Source organism: Urocampus carinirostris, chromosome 14, assembly GCF_059441175.1.
Source record: "Urocampus carinirostris isolate Australia breed hairy pipefish chromosome 14, RoL_Ucar_1.0, whole genome shotgun sequence".
Lineage (NCBI taxonomy): Eukaryota > Metazoa > Chordata > Actinopteri > Syngnathiformes > Syngnathidae > Urocampus > Urocampus carinirostris.
Genome location: NC_142362.1, coordinates 8117055 through 8140253, shown reverse-complemented (window position 1 = coordinate 8140253; position 23199 = coordinate 8117055). Strand labels below are relative to the sequence as shown.

General features: G+C 38.4%; 2 protein-coding genes across 3 annotated transcripts in view; both read right to left on the bottom strand.

Annotated features, from left to right (window-relative positions):
- Positions 1–7683, bottom strand: part of nxph2a (neurexophilin 2a) — a 60068-nt gene extending 52385 nt beyond the window's left edge. For both annotated transcript variants that reach the window (XM_088353637.1, XM_088353636.1), the window contains exons 1-2: positions 7538–7683; positions 5556–5695 (exon numbers count right to left, since the gene is read on the bottom strand). In XM_088353637.1, the coding sequence (XP_088209763.1) occupies positions 5556–5600 (45 nt within the window). In that variant the 5' untranslated portion in view covers positions 5601–5695; positions 7538–7683. The remainder of the gene's footprint in view (positions 1–5555; positions 5696–7537) is intronic.
- Positions 7684–15036: 7353 nt separating this feature from the next.
- tex30 (testis expressed 30) lies at positions 15037–23183 on the bottom strand. Its single transcript, XM_088353639.1, has 5 exons — positions 23078–23183; positions 21381–21617; positions 21251–21302; positions 15337–15551; positions 15037–15259 (listed from the first exon to the last, which is right to left on the bottom strand). The coding sequence occupies exons 1-5, from the start codon at positions 23108–23110 to the stop codon at positions 15098–15100; spliced, it is 699 nt and encodes a 232-aa protein (XP_088209765.1). The 5' UTR covers positions 23111–23183; the 3' UTR covers positions 15037–15097.
- Between the last annotated feature and the right edge of the window lie 16 nt (positions 23184–23199).

The following is a 23199-nucleotide window of genomic DNA, read 5'->3' as shown; positions in this document are numbered from 1 at the left end:
TGCAGGCATCATTTTTGTTCTCTCTCTCTCTCTCTCTCTCTCTCTCTCTCTCTCTCTCTCTCTCTCTCTCTCTCTCTCTCTCTCTCTCTCTCTCTCTCTCTCTCTCTCTCTCTCTCTCTCTCTCTCTCTCTCTCTCTCTCTCTCTCTCTCTCTCTCTCTCTCTCTCTCTCTCTCTCTCTCTCTCTCTCTGTGTGTCTCTTTTTCTCTTCCTTTGTTTGTCTTTGTCCCTTTCTCTCTTTTAACCTCTTTTCTTTTTCTCTAACTTCCTCTTTTCCCTTTTCTCTCTTTCTCTCTTCATACCCTTCGCGCTTTCTTTTCTCTCCTTCTGTCTTTCTATTTCTCTTTGGATTTCTTTCCTCCTCTCTCTTTCTTTGTTCCGCACTCTCTCTTTTTCCCTCCCTCTTTCTCTTATTTCCTTATCTCTATTTTTCTTTCCCTTTAATCTACTAGTCCGGCCCCTGACAGAATGTTTGTTCTATCGTGTGGCCCCCAAGTTAAAATAAGTTTGACACCCCTGCTCTAAAAGTAGTCGTACTAAGTATAAAGCTATCCAAAATCCTAATAAACGTGGTGGATGTCAAGACACTGGTTTGCCCTCATGAATTCAGGGGTGACGGATGAGAACCCGGCTTGTCTGTACATCGCACGTACATTGTTCTGCTGTCGTCGCGCACGGGGGATAATGGCGGCAGATGTCAACAGGAAAGAATGGATTCTCCCAGGATGGCACTGACCCGCTTATTTGTCCCCGGGGGGTGAAACGCAGATGTTGCGACCGCGGTTTTCGCACATTGACTCGGTGTTTTATCCAGCCTTGTTACTATGGGCGGCCCATAGGGGGCCCTCTCAAGAAAAACATTTGTGCTCACCCTGCCCCCCCATTGGACGCCTGAATTAAAAAGAACATTGTGATATTCTTTATCACTAGGACATTAAAAATATAAAGAGACTTTGAGTATCGCCTGTACAGTTAGACTACATAGCTACGTACTACAAAAATACTTCTACAGAAAAACTACAGCGATGCTATAAAAACAAAAACTACTTTGGAAAGACTTCAAGAATACCGCGACAGATATACTCCAAAAAAGCCACGACAGTAATACTCAAATACAAAAATACTAAAACAAAAAATGTTACAACAGAAATACTACAAAAACACTGCTTCAAAATTTCCACAAAGATTCTACTGGGGAAATACTACAGAAATGCAACTATAGAAATACAACAAAAATACAACTAAGGAAATGTTACAAAAATACTAAAACAAAAATGTTACAACAGAAATACTACAAAAATACTGCTTTGGAATTTCTGCATTGATACTACTAGGGAAATACTACAGAAGTGCAACTATAGAAATACTACAAAAATGCAACTATAGAAATACAGCAAAAATACAACTAAGGAAATGTTACAAAAATACTAAAACAAAAATGTTACAACAGAAATACTACAAAAATACTGCTTTGGAATTTCTGCATTGATACTACTAGGGAAATACTACAGAAGTGCAACTATAGAAATACTACAAAAATGCAACTATAGAAATACAACAAAAATACAACTAAGGAAATGTTACAAAAATACTAAAACAAAAATGTTACAACAGAAATACTACAAAAATACTGCTTTGGAATTTCTGCATAGATACTACTAGGGAAATACTACAAAAATGCAACTATAGAAATGCAACCGAAATACTACTACAAACATATTATGACAAAATACAAAAAAAAGATCCAACTACAGAAGTATTACAAAATTTACTAAAGAAATACTACGGAAATATTACTATGAATACAATACAGAAATACCACATAATCACTAAAAAAATAGTACTTTGGAAATACTTAAATAATACTGCAACATAAATACTACAAAAATGCCCTGACAGTAATACTCAAATACAAAAATACTATTACAGAAATACTACAAAAATACAGCTTCAGGATTTCTACAAAGATTCTATGAGGGAAATACTACAGAAATGCAACTATGGAAATACTACAAAAATGCAACTATAGAAATACTACAAAAATACATTTATGGAAATGCTACAAAAATACTACTACAAACATATTACGACAAAAATACAAAAAAGATACAACAACAAAATATTACAAAATTTACTAAAGAAATACCACGGAAATATTACTACGAATACACTAAAGAAATAACACAGATTAACTAAAAGAATAGTACTTTGGAAAGACTTTAATAATACTGCTACATAAATACTACAAAAATGCCCTGACACTAATACTCAAATACAAAAATATTAAACAAAAATGTTTCAACAGAAATACTACAAAAGACCACTACAGTAATACAACAAAAACTCTGCCTTGGAATTTCTACAAAGATTTTACTAGGGAAATACTACAAAAATACATCTTTAGAAATACTACAAAATGCAACTATAGAAATACAAAAAAAAATAAAACTATGGAAATACTACAAAAATACAACTATGCAAATACTACAAAAATACTACAGACATAAAACTACTTATAATACGAAAATACTACAGATTTACAACAATCTACTAACAAAATACATCAAAATTACTACATAAATACAAAAAATACTACAATAGAAATACTACATAAAATTACTTCAGAAATACTACAAAAGTAGCACAAAAAGTATTCTACAGTAATACTTCAAAACTAAATAACAAATGAAGTGTTTAAAACAGGGACCAAATATACTGTTTTGCTCTAATTGTGGTGGTTTCAAAATCAATTTGATGAAATTAATCTAAATTTAAAAAGAAGAAAAACATGTCCCCTGCCCACTGCCTGAAGACAGCTGATATGGGCTCCGGGACCCCCGCGGCCCTACTGAGGATAAGCGGAGCAGATAATGGATGGATTTGTAATTGTGTTTGTTTATTTTAATAAGCACATATTGGTATATTTTGATTCAGTTTACATGGAAATGTGAATAAAAAAAACATTCAATTTGTTCTACTGTAAGGACCAATCCAAGAAAAGTCATCAAATTGAAAGTTATAAAAAAAAAAAAACATCACTTAGAGCAGTTTTTCAACTAGTGTGCCTGCCGTGAGACCGTGAATTTGCCCAATTTTATCTTTCAAAAAAAATCAGGCCATCATTCAGTATTTTTGCTATCTTCAGACGAGGAACTGTAATACTCATCCATACCAGTAGGTGGCAGTAGATTTTTTACTAATTATCCACTCATGAGGTATCACAGTACATTTAATAACTTAATTTGTTTAGCAAAGCGGTTTACGATTGCACTGTGAAAAATAAAAACATAAATAAAGCACATCATTCTTTTTTTTAAAAAGTATTATTTTCTTATTTTCATATAATAATTATCTGCTTATGAGGTAGTACAGTGAAATACAATGACATCACTTCATTTTCAAACATTTTCGACGGACGGTGTGCCTCGGAACTTTTTTAGAAATAAAAGTGTACCTTGGTTCAAAGGGTTGAAAAAACATTTCTTCCTCGTGCCATGAGGCTCTTTAACTCCACCCGGGGGAACAAAAGCCCACATGAAACCCCACCCCCACAATTGCATATTACCTTATTCTTATGACAGTGTGTATTTTCCATAGCACTATTTAAATACTCTATATCAACACATTATATTGGGTATTTTTGTATTCTATATCTTTTATTTTATTATTTTATTTTTCAACACAAGGATACTGCTGGAAGTGTGAATTTCCCTACGGGGATGAATAAAGTATCTATCTATCTATCTATCTATCTATCTAACACTGACTTAGGGATTTTTTTTCTGTGTTTTAACTAATATACCGAATATTATACCAATCTGTGATTGACAGTTCCTTCATAATGATAAATTTGTCATTGATATCAATGCAGTGTATGAGAAGTGTGGCACTACAGGATAAACACGAATTGAAGACTTAAAAAAAAAAAAACTACGTTCAGAAGAAGGTCGGAATAAACAGTCAAAAAATATTCACACGACAATGCTTGAAGACTGTCTTTCGTTGCAAGTGCATGTAATAATATTAATAGTAAAAATAATCCAATGAAAATGAGTTCAATAACATTTAGCAATAAGCAATAAGCCTGGGAATAAGATATGAATACCCATTTTTCTGTACAATACCCACAATTCAATGAAACAGACATGATTATATTTTTACAATCAAGCATAGCCGGTAAACATCCATATTAAGCATTTACTTGATTGATATATGATACGATAGTCCAAAAAGAGAATAAATGACCAAATTACTCAACTAAATTCACGCCTAGGCTTACTTTGCACAATGTTGCCCATTTTGCACTACTGCATATAACACTAATACGATCCCCTGTAAGTAAACACCCAATGTAAATATCTTTCTTGTGTAAATATTGTGTAAATTACCTTTTTGAATTTTTTATCCTTACACTTAAATGTGAAACTGGAGTGCCACGTCCAATTTCACAATATGTTCAGCCCATTTTGTAACAATGATTATAGAATAGAATAGAATATACCTTAATTGTCATTGTTACAAAATGGGTTAACGTATTGTGACAACGAAAGTGGGCATGACACTCCAGTTTCACACATTCACAGTGAGGTAAAAAAGCCAAGAAGATAAAGGAACAGAGAAGATAAGGTAATAAAACAAGGAGGATAAGGTTATAGTTATAATTTACACAATATTTACACAAGAAACGTCGGCATGTAGGATGTTACATACAGTTGGTATCGTAATACAGTTTGATATATTCTATTCTATTCTATTCTAAATAACACCTAGCGACAAAATGACCATAACAAACATTTTTTTTGTAATAAAAAATCAAGAAAAACGAGTGCTATATTACATGACAGCAACAGAATCCCCAAATAAGCCATTAAATAAGATATGATCATCCCTTTTTTAGACAACATTATAAATGTAAACTGTAAATGTTCTGCATTTATATAGCGCTTTTCAAGTCAATGAAGACCTCCCAAAGCGCTTTACAATGTCCTTCACACTTTTTCCCTTTTACAAACTAACTAGCCTCAGCCTTGCATTAGGAATTCAGTGTCTTGCCCAAGGACACTTCGACATATAACACGCAGGGGCCCGGGAATCGAACCCGCGAACTCTTGATCCCAAGACGATCGCTCTGCCTCCTGATCCAATGCCGCCAACAATAATTAAAACGGGGAATTTGATAGAGATTCTACTGGGGGAATAGCATAGTAATACAACTATGGAAATACTACAAAAATGCAACAATGGAAATGCTACAAAAATACTACTACAAACATATTACGACAATAATACAGTGTAAAAGTATAACATCTCACATGCGGCCCCGGAACTCCAAACAGTTGCCCAGCCCTGGAGTCTCTCATTTTGCTTAGGGGCCCCATGAAGGTTAGGGCCGGTCCTGCTAAAAAGTAAGCGACAGATGGCTATGATGCGAAATATATATTATAATTTCAGGATCAATCGTATCCCTCACGAGTCTTGACTTGATCGATATATGACATAAATCGGGCACAACAGACCAAATCACCAAATTCCATTAAAAAGCTTCGCAAAATCTTACCTGGTGCAGAAGGAGAGAAAAGAGGAATATTTGTAGAGCGCTCATCTTTGGGGGTTTTCTTAAAGTGGGGGATGCGTTTAATCAAAAAGAGCACTGTTTAAATCCTCTTGGAGATGTCGCTCGAACATCTTTGTGGTCGACTACGAGAGGAAAAAAAAAAGGGGAAAACAATTTAAGAGATAGTAAAGATTACAGATAATAACTCATCGCATTGTTTAAGAACAATTAAAGCAATATTGCTTATAGGCTGCGGTGCAAAGCATATTTTTCAACAGGAAGTGTCTTGTGACACCCAAAAATCAAACTCCTAAATCTAATTTAAGAATGGTTTTAAAGTAAAGGACCAGGCATGCAAAAAAAATGTAATTAAACTGAGAAAATAAAATGAATTTAATTCGTTTTTATACTCATTGATATCTACATAGTAAAAAAATGGCACTCCAAGATAACAATGTAATAAAGAGGAAAAAAGGTAAAAGACTTTTGGGGTACTGAAATACATTGAGCCAATTGAAATGAATGGGCGCTCCGTTCACTTCATTTCCCTCAAAACTTAAAGGGACAATGTGTAAATAAAAAAAAAAAAGCGTTATTACATGTCATTACGCACATTAACTCAAAGCATTTTTAAATTCAACCCGCAGAACTCGTGAAAACAAGTTTTGTCAGAATTTAAAGGGACAGTGAATGAAAAAAACCCACATTTGCATATTACCCTATTCTTATTACAGTGTGTATTTTCCGTAGCGCTACTTAAATACTCTATAGCAAAACAATATATTGGGTATTTTTGGTATTCTATATCTTTATTTTATTATTTTATTTTTCAACACAAGCATACTGCTGGAAGTGTGAATTTCCCTACAAGGATGAATAAAGTATCGATCCATCTATCTATCTAGTGTGCCGCGGAATATTGCCCGATTTGATATTTGCACGAAAGATGCCATTGGCCTGTAAACGTCCTTTGTGTAACTGTCACACTCATCCACATCAGTAGGTGGCAGCAGTTTACATTTTATTTCTTATTAGATACTCGTTTTCTGCTCATGAGGTTGTTTAGGGCAGTGTTTTACAACCTTTTTTGAGCCAGGGCACGTTTTTTTTTACATTGGAAAAATTTTGCGGCACACCACTAACCAAAAATGCTGTAAAATGACACTGAACCGTAAGTTTAATGACACATATAATTTATAATACCCCCTGTTTTTACAGCACAGACGCTTGACAATGACATAATATAACATATAATATAACAGGTCATTAGCCGGGACGGGATATCGGGACATGGTCGGGGTGAAAAACGGGTCGTTAACCGGGACGGGAGATCAGAATGTGGTGGGGTCAAAAAACGAGTCGTAGCAGGAGACAAACGGGGAAATCAGGAACGGGCGAGCTGAAATAATATAATAGAAAATGATTCATAATTGTTTTATCAAATTTTCAAAAAGTGATATTGGATAATTTCTCACGGCACAGTGCTTGAAAATCACTGGTTAAGGGAAATAGGGTTTTTTCTTGTTTTTTAATGAAAATTACACTGCAAAAAAAAAATCATAAAACAAGTCAAATAATAGAAAACGTTTGCCTTATTCTAATCATTTTCTTATATTACTTAATAAAGTTAATATAGGGAAATAAATTATTCTTCCTAAGGGCAGATTATTTTTGCTCATTTCAAGTATTTGTTTTTCTATAAAACAGATGGAAATCACAATAAAATTTGAAACTAGTAAAACCCCATATCACACCGAAATTATTAACCAAAAGAACCTGTTTTCGATTTTGAGAGTTTTTTGATCAAAAATGGGCTGAAAAACGAGATTTTATATAAATATATATACACATATACACACACAATGTAGTGCTTAAGAGACTGGTTTAAGTAATAAGAGTGCAAGATTTCTGCGCCGTGATTTCCAGTATTGCAAAAAAAAAAATAGCTAGAAGAAACTCCCAGAAGATGCATTTAAATAACCTACCTTCTTAAGTGGAATTGCTCACTTGATTGGCCGCATCATTATCTTCCTCCTCCTTCGATCCACTTCCAAAGTCCTGACTTGTCTACCAAAACTCTACAACAAAACCAAGAACAGAGTGGAAAAACGATCCTTCCCTGTTACTTTAATCCTGACAAATGCTCGGAAGAGAAATATCCCACAGTGCGCGCGCCCCGTGCGCTCTCCAAAAAAAGCGCGTCGCACTCCTTTACGCACGCACGCAGGCGCTCCTCTTCTGCATCCAAGGCGCACAACGGTCCCGCCTGGCGCCACTGCGACCACCTTTTGTGAGGAGGGGGAACACGTCGCCTGAGATTTAACCCTTTGGGGAGACCCACGCACCCCACTCAACTCCTGTCTTCTTAGCAGGTTCCTGAAAAAGAGCATATCGACATTTTGAGTTGCATAGGGATTGAAATGTGATAATTGATTTCGTTTTTGTAATTGCTACTAAAAGGTGTTATTATGAGTGGTCTAAAAGCACCAGGGTTCTTTTTGAGAGGGTCAAGTGCTTTGCTGAAGAAGTGCGACTTCAAAACATGGTATGTGGCTGAAATGGGACTTGGGCGCCACCATGTGGTTGCTCGGAAACATTAAGAAAGGTGGTTGCAAGAGGAAGTAAATTGACTGATTAATACAGAAAATCCCCCGGGTTTAGTACACCTGTCTCATCTCTCATTAGTTGCACCACTTATCCTCAGTAGGGTCGCAGGGGTGCTGGAGCCCATCCCAGCAATCATCGGGCAGTGGGCAGGGGACACCCTGAACTGGTTGCCAGCCAATCGCAGGGCACACAGGGACAGGCAACTCACTCACTCAATCACACCTAGGGACACTTTGGACCGGCCAATTGGATCGTTGCACAAAAGAATGCCATTGTTCTGTAGACGTCCTTTGTGTAACTGCCACACTCATCCACATCAGTAGGTGGCAGCAGTTTACATTTTATTTCTTATTAGATACTCGTTTTCTGCTCATGAGGTTGTTTAGGGCAGTGTTTTTCAACCTTTTTTGAGCCAGGGCACGTTTTTTTTTACATTGGAAAAATTTTGCGGCACACTTCTAACCAAATATGTTGTAAAATGACATTGAACAGTATGTTTAATGACAATATAATTTATAATACCCGCAGTTTTTACAGCACAGACACTTGACAATGACATAATCTCATCTCCTCTCATCAGCTGCACCGCTTATCTTCAGTAGGGTCGCGGGGATGCTGGAGCCCATCCCAGCAATCATCGGGCAGTGGGCAGGGGACACCCTGGACTGGTTGCCAGCCAATAGCAGGGCACACAGGGACAGACAACTCACTCGCTCAATCACACCTAGGGACAATTTGGACCGGCCAATTCACCTGAAATGCATGTTTTTGGAACGTGGGAGGAAACCGGAGTGCCCGGAGGAAACCCACGCAAGCACGGGGAGAACATACAAACTCCGCACAGGAAGTCCAGTAGGTGGATTTGAACCCACACAGGATGTTCCCAAGACTTTAGAACTGTGCCTGCACACGTGCGAACCACTGCGCCGCTGTGCTGCCCTCGCACACTTGTGTCATGGCCAAATTCGAACACTTTTTAGGACTTTCAAAGCCAATTTTCTGATTTCTGCAGTACTGTTAAAAGACGAAATCCAATGCGTATCAACCCATAGCCAGTGTCTGAAACTCAGGAGAAAAAGTTAGCGGACACATAAAGTTGCCTGCCTCATTTTTCACAACTTGAAACACAATAAGACGACTATTCGCAAAAAAACCCATTCTTGCAAAGTATTAAGGATTGATAATCAGAATACGTATAACAGAACAACACTTTAAAATTAAGTTTATTATAAATCAACTTATAACATTCATTGCATGTATATGACATCGCAGTTTTCGATCTGCCATCACCAGTGTTCCCTCTGAGCTGCGCGCGTGCGCAATTGCGCACTGCGCGCACATTCTCAGCGCACAAGAAAATCAAGCCAGCACACAAAAATGAAGGCTCAAAATGACTCATTAAGAAGCGACTTAAGTCAAAGTTACAGTGCATTAAGGTAAAAATACACGGGTTCCCCTGACTGACGTTGTGTCCTAAATGAGTATTTTGAAGTCGAGTCGAAGTAGAACGAAGTTGAGTAAAGTTAGTAGTTTGTCTAAAACCGGCTTCTTCGGCTCAGCTCACTAAAAGGAACCGGTTCTTTCGGGTCCTTAACGGCTCTTTGGGTTGTTTTTGCTTCTTTAATCCCAACATGACCAAATATTATGTCAAATGATGCACAGAATGACTTAAAAGAAGGGGGGAATAGAACAAAAAGAAAAAAACACCAAAATAAAATAGTAGTGAAAAGCTGAGAAACAAAGGAAACAAAAGGAAGAGAAAAAAAGAAGGAAAAATTTAGAAAAAAAGCCAGAAAAAAAGAAAAGAAAGAAATGTAGGAAAAAAGTAAATAGAGAACAAAAAGAAAAAAGTAACAGCGCGGAAAAAACACATGAGATTTTTTTTAAAGGAATTTAAAAAAGTAGAAAAAAAACACTGAAAAAAGAAGAAAAAGTTTGTGTTGCATTCAAATAATTTCCAATTATATCAAGTCAATCTTGTTGCCAACATTGTACTTACACTAAAAATGTGATTAAGTACAGTTCTGTATCTGACAACCGACTAAATAAGCCCCCAAAAATGTTAATATTATGCGACAAAACATATCAGGAAATAAAAAGAAATGGATATCTTGTGAAAGAATTGTAAGAACAAACGTTTTAGGCCGTACAACCTTTGCAATCGTACACGAGTCAATTCATTCAAAAGAGAAAAATTATTTTGCATTGCCGGAAACTCAGCAAAATGTAACTTGATGTCAAGTTTTGGACATGTTTGATAATTAATTATCTTGCCACACTTGGGTCTATGGTTGCTCACTGTTGTTTCAAGCGTTGCTCACCGACTTTGTGTGAACGCTCAGACCCCTGGAAAATTACAGGGAACATTGGCCATCCGTATGTACCTGTATTTACTCATCTTCATTCATGCAATGTTAGCGTTGCGTCGTCTGCTACAAGCCACGTGAACTCCTCCTTCCACAATGCTTTTAATATACCTTTAGTAGAGTCATAAATTTTGGTCGCTTCTTTTGAATCTTTCTTCTGGGGCTGAGGTTTCGGCTTGATTCCTGGTAAGGATATGTCAGAGTGTGCAGTTTCCTTATGCGTGAGAAGATAAGGAGGACATTGTTGTTCAGCCTTTAAGCATATTTATTCCTCAACAGCAAACAACAACACGGCTCCATTCAATTCAACATAGCGATCAACAATTAGCAAAACGAAAATTATATATATATATGTAACAGGTGTAATAATAACTTTTGTTTTAATGAAATTCCTGCTGAAATGTTATATAGTTTTTGTGTAAGTGCCTGCAACGATGAGTCCAACAGTGCCACCTGCTGGTATGGGGTAAGGTTTGGTTTTGGCTTTTGACTTGAGACCGGAAGGCGGGGTTTGTTGGCAGTCTAACTGCGTGCTGTCAACGGTAAGACACGATCTTTTGGTGCTCCGCAAAAGTGAATTTTAAACATTAAAACCACAGCTGACAAATCTCTCAACATGCACAGTAATGTGATTGACGTTGTCAAGCTGTTTGGATTTATTTTCGTTTTGTTTCTGTCGCCTTTTATGTTAGTTTTGCCGGACGTTGCATGTCTTGCTAAAATGCTAATTCCCCTTATAGAGATCAAAGCCAGCAGAGAAGCTTACCGCGTGTTGTGTTGTGACTCATTCATTTGCAGCAACTGTAATAAAAACATCATCATCCAGTCCAGCGTGAATGTGGATCTTTGGTGGGATACATATATATATATATATATATATATATATATATATATATATATATATATAATTTTTGTTGTTGTTAGAGATGCACCCGCCGGGCGTCCGGACAGACGTTATTTCAGACACTGCCAAAGTCCTGTTGTTCGTCCCAGAGTGCTGCATGTAGTAAAAAGAAAATTGGAAAAATCCAAAAACAAATGTTAAACCAACGGCTGTCGTTCACTAAATAGGACATAGAAAATGGAACTGGGTTGTGTGTCCCATTTTATTAGTGTTTGTTGCCGTCTTTGTTTGGTCCATGTAGTAATAAATGTTCTTGTTCTTTGTCTTACTGACAGCACTCGACATCAAACTTTTTCAAAAGGAAAGTCAATTCTTCTGATTTTAACTCATGTGTGGAACAAGGGGTGCCAGCGTCATTTTTAAGCAGACTTGTTTTGCTTTTCTTCATTTAATGTGTGGTCTGACTGCCGAAAAACAAGAGAATTTCAAGCATTTAAGAGCACTTCACACCATTTCAGACACTTTTCGAGCTTTGAAAGTTCAAGCCTTTTCAAGGATTTCAAGCACCCGTACTGTCATGATACCTGATGCGATGCACCTGTGTCCGCTCCTTCGGCGCCAACGGCCTCGGACTCTGATTGGCTCCCTTTCACTATTTAAACCCACTCCTTTCTGTCACCTGTTGTCAGCCCATCAGCGAACCTCAGTTCACGCTAGGGAAGCTTTCCGACCCTGACTCACTCCTGTTTTTGCTCCAGTCTGTTTCCCGGCTTCGACCTGTTTTTTGATCTTGACCAGGTCTACTCTCCTCTCCTGGCTTTCGACTCGTTGCTGATCCCGACCACGTTTTTTGCCCTCTCCTGTCCCGGCTACTGACCCGTTTTTTTTCCCCGTTCTCGCCGCCGCCATCGCTCGCCAGGCCGCGTTCAGAGCAACCTGCCCCCCGTGACCAGCGATCACCGGATCGTGTGTGCAATCCTTTCCCTTCTTCCCAATAAAACTGAGAGAAACATACGCAAGTGGGTCCTATCTCTGTTCTGGTCTTGACACGTACGGACCCTGATCCCACTTCCAGGTTCACTTATTAAAGGTCTCTTTGGCGTTCTTGCACCTTCAGTTCTAAATATTTTAAACATATCACTCGCCTCTGGTGTAGTTCCAGCTGCTTTTAAGTCCGCTGTCATTAAACCCACACTGAAACGACCCAACCTAGATCCAGAAAACTTATGTAATTATAGACCTGTGTCAAACCTACCGTTTCTTTCTAAAATACTTGAAAAAGTAGTGGCACAGCAGCTGAACGATTTCATGTCCGATAACAATCTCTTTGAATCGATGCAATCAGGATTCAGGGCTAACCACTCTACTGAGACAGCTCTGATAAAGGTAACCAATGATCTCCTACGGGCAATGGACTCGGGCGCATCATCACTTTTGCTGCTGCTGGACATTAGTGCTGCATTTGACACAGTGGACCATATTATCTTGCTAGAACGGTTGGAAAAATGGATTGGTCTCTCAGGAAACGTCCTATTATGGTTCAGATCTTACCTCTCAGATAGGACACACTGCGTTAAATATGGCGAATTGACATCTGAGCCATTTAGTGTAACTTGTGGTGTTCCGCAGGGTTCAGTGCTTGGCCCCCTTCTCTTCAGCATTTATATGCTTCCACTAGGTGATATTATTCGCAAGTATAACATCAGTTTCCATTGTTACGCAGATGACACTCAACTCTATCTCCCGATGGAGGAATCTACCACACTAAACTGTGGAACTTTGGAGGCCTGCCTCACTGAGATAAAAGAGTGGATGTCACTCAATTTCCTGCGTCTTAACCCTGAAAAGACTGAAATGTTAGTAATTGGTCCTTCTAAGTCCCGTGACTTATTCTCTAAAACCGCAGTGAACTTGGACAATTGCCACATCACACAGAGTGACTCACTTAAAAATTTAGGTGTCATTTTCGACCCTGATCTGTCCTTTCAAACACATGTGAAGAAAATTACTAGAACCGCTTTCTTCCATCTCCGTAACATTGCTAAAATTCGTCCTATACTTTCTCAGTCGGATGCGGAAATCATAATTCATGCGTTTGTTACCTCCCGTCTCGACTACTGTAATGCACTACTTTCCGGTCTTCCGATGACCAGACTCAAGAGTCTTCAGCTGGTACAAAATGCTGCAGCGAGGCTTTTAACAAGGACAAAAAAGTATGATCACATCACCCCAATTTTGGCTAACCTGCATTGGCTCCCTGTTAGCCTAAGATGCGATTTTAAGGTTCTCCTACTACTATACAAAATCATACATGGACTTTCCCCCTCGTATCTTTCAGATCTGATCTGCCCTTATGTCCCGGCCCGAAGCCTTCGTTCCGAGAGCGCCGGTCTCCTGGTGATCCCAAGAGCCAAGAAGTGTTCCGCTGGTTCGAGAGCGTTCTCCATCCGGGCACCGGTGTTGTGGAATGCTCTTCCCCCTGATATCCGATCTGCAACCTCGGTGGAAATGTTTAAATCTAGGCTTAAAACTCACTTCTACTCTATAGCATACGAGTAACCTAATCTTCTTATATGTAATAACTTGTGAAGCCCTTAGAGACTAATTGTGATTAAGGGCTATACAAATAAAAATGACTTGACTTGACTTGACAAGGCCTTTATCTATTTTATTCTTACTATCATTATACAATTACAAACTATTTCAGGATTCGTACACCTTTTTAATGGCCGAAGTCGAGCTATGTTAAGAACTTTCGAAGGCAATTTTTCCATTTCTTCAGTGCCATGAAATAAAAAAAATCCAGTGTGAATCGTGTATTTTGCAGATCCACAAAGATATTTGAGATTTACACAGGCAACTTTTAATGTTGCGTGTGCGTTTATCAAGACATGATTTTTAGATCTTGAGTCAATTGGGAATATATTTGTGGATCTGAACAAGACATGTGTAAACAGTCTGGATTCAAATCTGTCAACCAAAATGTCAACCATTTATAAGCACTTGAACCAAAGTTCAAGGACATTTCAATACGTTGTTAAAATTCAAGCATTTTTGAGGATTTCAAACACACATAGGAACCCGGAATTATAAATGTGTCACGGTTGCCATGCTGCCCAATTGGCCCCGCCCATGTGGCGCCAGCTGCGGCTCATTGAGATTGGCTTTCTGTCTGTCTCTCTCTCTCTCTCTCTCTCTCTCTCTCTCTCAAAATGATTGCGAAATACAAAAATGGTGTACGAGTGTCTGCCATTCAAGTATTGCTGCAAGGTAAACAGTTTAAAAATATTAAGATTCTTAGCCATTTACCAGAATAATAATCTTTATCATCTCCAAAACTAAATATTTATTGATGTATAGGTACATATTTTGTTATTATTTGGGATATGAATTTCTTTTGGTATGTGTCTATTTCAAAGCTCTTTTAAAGGGTCGCTTATAATGGATGTAGGATTATGTGAGAGTATATACGGTACCTGACATCGTTTTGGTGGTCATTTTGTCCTTTGAAAAGGAAAAAAAAGGAGAATATAGAATATATTCTATATCTTTGCTTTAAACTGCACAATCCTTTAATACATTTGAGAAGTGTAAATTTTTTCTTGATTCCTGACGTAGCTTATCATTAGAGTGGGTCGTAAAGTCAGACCAGTTGAGAACCACTGTGTTGGAGCAATCCCCATTCGATTTTATTTCACAAGAAATTCACATTATACCTTTAAATACTTTCAGACTCCCCGTTTATGGAGCCAATCGATAACCTGAGAGTTCACCTCCTCTAAAACAGACTCCTCTGACCTTCCTGAGACTTTCAGCCCGTGACTTCCTCCGCTCAGCCAAAAAACATCCACTTCAGCACTCATCGCCTTAACTGTCCGCTCAAAAAGTACCTTAAGAAAGGGAAAAAAAGGATTACTCTAGATAAATGGCAGCGATAGATGGAAAAGACCAAACTGAGGCCGCGTACTCTATCACACATGTTATCCTCTGTGCCGGAAACGAAGAGGACAGCCATGCTTTCAGGTAGACCCCGAAGATCTTCGCTGCGCTGTCGATGAGCTTGAGTCTGTCCTGGTGGGTGCAGGGGGAAGGACAGACAGAGGACACCTCGAACTGCATTCTCCGTTTCACCGCTTAGTAGTTTGGCCAAGGCGGCGGCGGCGCGGCAGCCCATTGATCTCCCTGGAGAAAAACATGAGGTATGTGAGCTTAAAGGTATTCCCAAATAGAACTTTTTTCTCAATAAGGCACATAACCTGTTACTGTTCCCACAATTATGCAAATATGTTGCAAATTTCTACATGCACTAGAGGAATTTGATCTCAAAGTTGGCTTGATTCCTGTAGAGCTGTGAGCTCAGTGAAGAAACACTTCAAAATGACAAATCCCGTTAACACGACAGTGATTGTAAGGAACAGCTCAATTCTGCTTGGAGAAATTGGAACTTTGCTTACCCTGTCAGTGTTCTGGTTTGCCCACGTCCCTGCGTCATGGACGCATCATTTTTGTTGGGGACGCATAGGGTCAAATCAATGTGCGTCCCCGGGACGCAACAGTTTTGACACCAAATTGTCATTATTACCCGATTCCTTTTTTTTCTTTTTCTTTTTTTAAAACAAAGATTTATCGCACTCCAAACTTTTCGTCAGGCAGATCCGCCATCGTTGTTTTGGTCTCGCACCCATCTCGGCAAACGAGATCTCGTTGCTTCGAGATGACATCATTGTTGTGGCGGTTGTCGAGTGAAAGAGAAGTATGCCTCCAAAAAAACAGTTGGTACTAGGTGCAAATCAACAAAAAAATTGGTCATTTCTTCAGTTTAGGTAATAAGACGAAACATAACACAGAAAGTGGTAACAACGGCAATAATTCCGGCACGAAAAAACGGTGGAGAAATTCTTTGAAAGACCGAGAAGGCAAGGAAAACGCGTGTTTTGAAGCGAACGATTTGACAAAAGAAAATAAACAAAAGAATACTAGCAACTTTTCTGCCCAAATGGACTAAATTATATTCCTGGTTACGCTATGAGGAGGATGATAATGGTTGGGCCTTGAGAAGGATGATAATGAAGGCTACATGTTCTGTCATGAGTGCACCCGGCGTGACAAAAAAACTGGATGGCATAAATCATTTCGCAATACGAACTTTCAGAAAAGCACATAGGATCGGCACAACGACAATGGAAACCACAAATTAGCTATGGGAATTCCGTTGCTGCAATTGGACCTTGAAGAGGCATTACAACTATGGCGGGACAGCAAACCACGAAAAATATATGAACTGAAAAATCCGAAGTGATAACTGCTTTGTATTACAAATTAACTGTGATGATTAAAACTGCAAGAATATATAAATATTTCAGCAATATTATTTTGTATAATGTACAATATTGTTGTGAACTGAAAAATCTTGAAGTGATAACTGATTTGTATTACCAATAAACTGTGATGATCAAAACTAAATGAATATATAGATTTATTTATATATTTGTCGCCGATTTACAATTTCAAGTTTTGGGGAGCCATAGATCTCTGTTGGGACCCATAGATTTTTGAGCATGCGAGTCCCCGGGACCCATCACTTTTCACAGCTAAAATGAACACTGCCCTGTCTTTGCCTCCTATTAGGTAGGCGACAGTGGCTTTTTATATATTTTAATGGGCCGCGTGTGTCGCCGTTGGTATAATTCTGTCCGGCTAGCTTCCCGCTTTCATTTTTGTTTTGGGTGTTTGGGCATTTAAGTTGGCCATGGTCCTGAAATGTTTGTGTGTTTTTTGCAATTTTTTTCCTTTCTTAATTTCTTTGTTATTGTGTTTGTCTTGCTGTCGGTCACCCCTCTGGAGGGATATGACCAAGGAAGGAAGGAAGGAAGGGAGGAAGGTAGCTTCCCGCTAGCGACGGGATGCCGAGAGATTCCCTGTTCTGTTTGCTCCTGGTTGGCTCTCGTTGGCTGCCTACTTTGTGTTTTTTGGCTAGCTAGCCTGGAATCTGTGTTGCCCTGTCCCTTATCGGCTTTGGGTTTATTGCCGCAGCTCTGACGCTTTTAGTTGTTGGTTCCAGGTTAGCCTGGCTGCTCACTGTGTGTTTTTTATCCAGCTATCCCGGCGTGAGCACCAATTTTTCCTCGAATTTCTTGCAGGGTCCGTACACCTTTTACATGGCAACATTTTCAAGGCCATTTTACGGTTTCTCCAGTGCCATTAAAAGAGGAAATCTGATGTAAAGCAAATCATTGCCCTGAGGTGACTGAGTGCTGCCTGTAGGAAAAAGAACCGGGTCATTTGATAAATCCTAAGCCACATATAAAACAAGCAGCTGGATAACAAAAGAAACCGTGGCTCATTTCATTATCGTTTGCTGATGTCTCTGTTTGGCCCATGTTGTATGAAATGTTCTAGTTACCGTATTTTTATTACAGACAGCAATTGATGACATCACTCTGAAATATTGATTGATTTATGGCAAATTTATTCTTGTACTATGTGATATCAATTCACCCTTATTCAATAGCATGCACTTATTTATAAACAAAACTGTTCCGTATTAGCAGGGACATAAACTTAGATTAACCGAACATCAAGTTAAGACCAATGGCCAAATTGTTTAGGATCATTCAGCTCTTTTTCTGCCGCTTTTTCTCAATTGCTTCAGGATTTTATGTTTTTCTTTTGCTGCGCTTCTGAGTCAGGCTTTTCCTTCATTGCTGACAGCAGATTTAAAGAGCAGGACCTTTGCATTGGCATTTTGGTGTGATTTACCTGTTCTGACGCAGCTTTCCAAACGCACCTGTAGGGGGCGATGGCGCCTCACGTACCAACGACATACAAAGCAATGCAATAACAGTGGCGTCATATTGAAGCCGTTTTTTCCCTTTGTGCAGAGATGTCAAACTCAATTGCTCAAGGGGCCAAAATTCAAAACACACTTAAGGTCGCGGGCCAAGCAGGATAAACATTTATTGAACACACTTAAATGTTTTTGGAACATAAATATGAATAAAAACAAAAAAGATTATTAAATTTAAACCTTGAATCACTTATACAGTATTTATTATTTTGCTCTGAATAAAAATATCTTGTTAAATTATATAACTTAGAACTTAACTTAAACAACTTAACATTAAAATAACATTCAATGTATATATTAACTTAATTATTTCCCAAAGATCGATTAAACTCATTTTGACCCTTTTTATTCATACATATCGGTTTCAAAACCAGATGCAAGCAGTTATTTTGTAAAAACGTCACAACATTTTGAGAACAGGGAGCCTGATGTGCTTACCTTTGGCGCAGACGGAGTAGGGCGAGAGATGGGAGGGAGTGCCTGCACTTTTTGCATAGCGCCACCCATCCCTCCCGCTCACCCAATCAAATCACTTTAAGTTCTCTTCCGGTGTTTTGGCGTATTTACAATTTGTTCCGTGGATTCATTAAAAAAACACCTGAACACTGATTATATAGTGAGATTTTATATAAAGGATTCTTAAGCGTTGTACAGCCAAAACGAGTTTTTTGGTGTGACACCTTGACTGTAAATCGTAGTGACAACGTGCCCTATATATTCTGCGTTGTACCATTTTGCAATTCAGCTTTGGTTTGGCTTTGCGTGTATCCGAACAGGATTAATGATTCAAGTTTTGAACGAGATGGAGAAATTTTGCATGCAATTAAATTTGTCTCTGAGCCATAGGTTCTCATAGAAAGAGCCATATCTGGCTCGCGAGCCATAGGTTCCCGACCCCTGGTATATAGTATAGTATACGTCATATATGAAGGAATAGGTACAGTGACTAAAACGTCAGAATATGATGTCCAGGGATGAGACGGCATTGCTCATATTGACAGGCCATTAATAACAATAATGTAAAATGGTTTTGCGGGCCGGGAGTTTGACACATGTGCCTTAGTACATAGTCTGTCGAGTCAGACTGCCGAGAAACACCATTTGGCAAGACATTCAAGCATTTTCACGCCCTTCACACAAAATTCAAGCATGTTCCTGACCTTGAAAACACGTTTGTCGCCGCAGCAGTCTTTAGTTCCAAGTTAGGTTGGCTGCTCACTGCTCGTTTTTCTGCCAAGGCTTCTTTAGTTGATCAGTAAGAGTACTTTGGGTTTGTGACTTGTAGAAAAGATGATGCCATGTTATGACTTTGTTTTTATAAACTTATGTTTTCAAGACTACTAACCATTCTGTTAGCCACGCACTTGACAAATAATATATCTCATAGCAACTTTTGCCTTATTTTGTTAATTAATGGTCCATTAAGTAATGCACTGACTTGTTCTCAAAAACTGTTCAAAGCATTGACAAATGTAATATCACCCAGAGTGACTGAGTCAAAAATTTTGTCGTCATATTTGATCCCAAACACATGTTAAGAATATTACTAGAACAGCTTCTTTCATTTTCGCAACATTGCTAAAGTTTTCCCCATGCTGTCCCAGTCTGATGCGTTTGTTACCTCCCATCTCGATTACTGTAATGCACTACTCTCCGGTCCCCCAAAGTCCAAAATCAAGGGCCTTCAGCTGGTACAAAATGCTGCAGCGAGGCTTTTAACTAAGACAAGAAAGTTTGATCACAATACCCCGATTTTAGCTAACCTGCATTGGCTCCCTGTTAACTTAAGATGTGATTTTAAGGTTCTGTTGGTAGTATACAAAGTCCTGCATGAACTCGCTTCCTCATATCTTTCACACTTAATTTCCACCTATGTTCCAGTCTGGAACCTTCGCTCTGAAAATGCTGGTCTACTCGTAATTCCAAGAGCCAAGAAGAAATCCGTAGGTTCGGGAGCGTTCTCCATTCGGGCCCAGGTGTTGTGGAATACTCTGCCTACTGAGATTCGATCTGCAACCTCAGTAGAACTGTTTCCATCCAGGCTTAAAACACACTTATATTCTATAGCTTATAAATGACACATTTTTCACATTGATGTTGTCTGTGTATTGGAACATCAAAAGGAGCATGGTCATCCTGGAAGGGGGATTATCTCATATGTGATCCCTTCTTAAGGTTTCGTCATGCTGAGGTTTTGAGTTTTTCCTTGCCCTCATGTTGGTATAAAATCAGGGATTGGTGTAATAATAGTCGAATAGTCTGTGCAGCCCTTTGAGACTTCTTGTGATTAAGAGCTATAAAAATAATCATTACTTGCCTTTGCTTTACTCAGCTGATAGAAATTGTCTGTTTTGAAGAAAATATTATACTACTTTATTCTGAGTCGGATTTTGTTCTTCCTAGTTGGTGCTACACAATTAGGGCTAATTGTTGAACCCCCGAGCTTTATGCTGCCCAAAAAGGAATTTCTCCAATTTACCTTATCCGTTTTCTCATGACTAGTAGTAATGTTGCTTTTGGGTGACATGAACACATTACCTTGGACAACATAATCAAGTTATATTTCATATTCGCAGTGGTTAGCGCGTGTGCGGGACAGTTCTGAGGTCATGAGATTGAACCTGTGTGGAGTTTGCATGTTCTCCCTGTTCTTGCTTGGGTTTCCTCCCACATTCCAAAAACATGCATATCAGCTTCATTGGCCGGTCCAAATTGTCCCTAGGTGTGAATGAGCGAGTGAGTTGTCTGTCCCTTTATGCCCTGCGACTGGCTGGCAACCAGTTCAGGGTGTCCACTGCCCGAAGATAGCTGGGATGGGCTCCAGCGCTCCCGCGACCCTACTGAGGATAAGCGGTGCAGATAATGGATGGATGACAATCCTGTGTGTGTGTGTGTGTGTGTGAAAGAGTGTGATAAATATGCTAAAATGCTCTGACTGCGTAGTTTATTTTAGGTATAAATGTCTAGGGATGAGTTTATAATACACAAGATGTACCTTTAAGACATTAGACTTGCATTCACACTTATTACTTACCTCCTAAAAATGTCTTCTTGATTGCGATGTTTGGCAAGGAGTTCAAGTAGTCCTGGTTTTAAAAAAAAGTCATAATAATAAACAAATACATTCCATCTCAAGATGTATGACCGTAAAAACAAGTACACACCCACACTGCATGGTAAGCTTTCACACGATAGGCCAGATTTAAACCTTTGCAGGTGAATCTGAGACATAAGTAGCCCTTTAAGGCCAAAGAGTGAGCCAGAGAAACCAGCTGATAGAAGTTCATGTCACCTCCAGCTCCATGGGTTAGTATGACAGCTGTGTTCACGTGTTCTGATGTGGAAGGAACGCACAAGGATGCTTCCAAAGATTTTGTCCCGAATGGCACCGTCACAAGTTCCTGATAAATACAAATCAGTAGTCATATTTATTTGTATAGCACTTTTTCACAAAAAGTCTCAAACAACAAAATAATTAGTAAAATATAACATCAGCTATTTAAAATATCTTTGTGGGAATGGGTATATTTTAAGCAAAAATATAGAAAAAGTAAATATGTAACTTGGTTTACCTAGAATCTAAATGCCATACAAACTTATACCCAGGGTTGGGTAGGGTTACTTTAACTGGATTACTTTCAATTACTTTTGGATTACTCCTATACCAAATATGCTAATAAAAGACAAAAGAAACTAAATATGAACACAATTATGACTCACAACACGTGGTAATCTTTCTCTCCTGGCTTTAATCTCTTTGATCTCCGGCAAAACTAACATCAAATGCGACAGAAACAAAATGAAAATAAATCCAAACATCTTGCCAACATCATTTTTGCCGTTCCATGTATTCCGTTACTCCCCAAGTCTGCACAAAATGTAGTCATTTTATTCATATTTAGTTTATTTTGTCTTTTATTAGCATATTTGGTATTAAAGTAATCCAAAAGTAATTAAAAGTAATCAAGTTAAAGTAACCCTACAAACTAATACCACCTGCAGTTAATCACAAGGGAAGACTAAATGCAATGGCAAAGTAAAACCACCATTGAGCACTGTCTGCATCAATTTTAAGTAGACTTGTGAAATATGCCAACAATGTTCAAGCACTTCACCCAAAATTCAAGCACTTTTCAATTCTTGAAACCACAAAATTAAAATTCAAGCATTTTAAGGATTTCACGCATGTGGAGGAACCCTGATCCTTAAAGACAAATCTGGATGCAAGTAGTCAGATTTAATATTAATTACCATTAGGGTTGGGTAGGGTTACTTTAACTTGATTACTTTCAATTACTTTTGGATTACTCCAATACCAAGTATGCTAACAAAAGACAAAATAAACTAAATATGATTAAAATAATGACTCACAACACGCGGTAAGCTTTCTCTCCTGGCTTTGATCTCCGGCAAAACTAACATAAAACGCGACAGGAACAAAATGAAAATAAATCCAAACAGCTTGCCAACATCATTTTTGCCGTTCCATGTATTCCGTTACTCCCCAAGCATGCACAAAATTGAGTCATTTTATTCATATTTAGTTTCTTTTGTCTTTTATTAGCATACTTGGTATTGGAGTAATCCAAAAGTAATTGAAAGTAATCCAGTTAAAGTAACCCTACCCAACCCTGATTACCATTAAGTATTGAGCAAATGTGCACTGCTGTTAATTTGTGTTTGAAAATGAATGGTACTCTTCGTTTTTCCAACATTTTATATAATTAAATTCAAGCAAGAGTGGTGTCATGAAAAAGAAGTGGTCGAACATAAATAAGTTGTATTATTTCCATAAACCCGAACTTTCGTTGTTCAAATATTGTCAGTTTGTGAAGATGACAGAAGACGGTTTTGTATTTACCTCGCAAAACGAGTCCATGACCGGATGCAGCATCAACAACTTCCGGTTTCTACAATACCTGAAAGAAAACGCCCAGCAGAGGGCGACAGAAAAAACTGGATGCACAGCGATAAAAACACAGG

Bases quoted from the DNA above. Each gene is read 5' to 3' on its own strand.
- tex30 (XM_088353639.1), bottom strand. From the start codon at position 23,110: ATGCTGCATCCGGTCATGGACTCGTTTTGCGAG. The intron at 15,552-21,250 runs GTAAGTAATAAG...GTTTTTCTCCAG, and splicing joins CAAGAAGACATTTTTAGGAG to GGAGATCAATGGGCTGCCGC. The intron at 15,260-15,336 runs GTACGCGGCCTC...CCCTTTCTTAAG, and splicing joins AGGATAACATGTGTGATAGA to GTACTTTTTGAGCGGACAGT.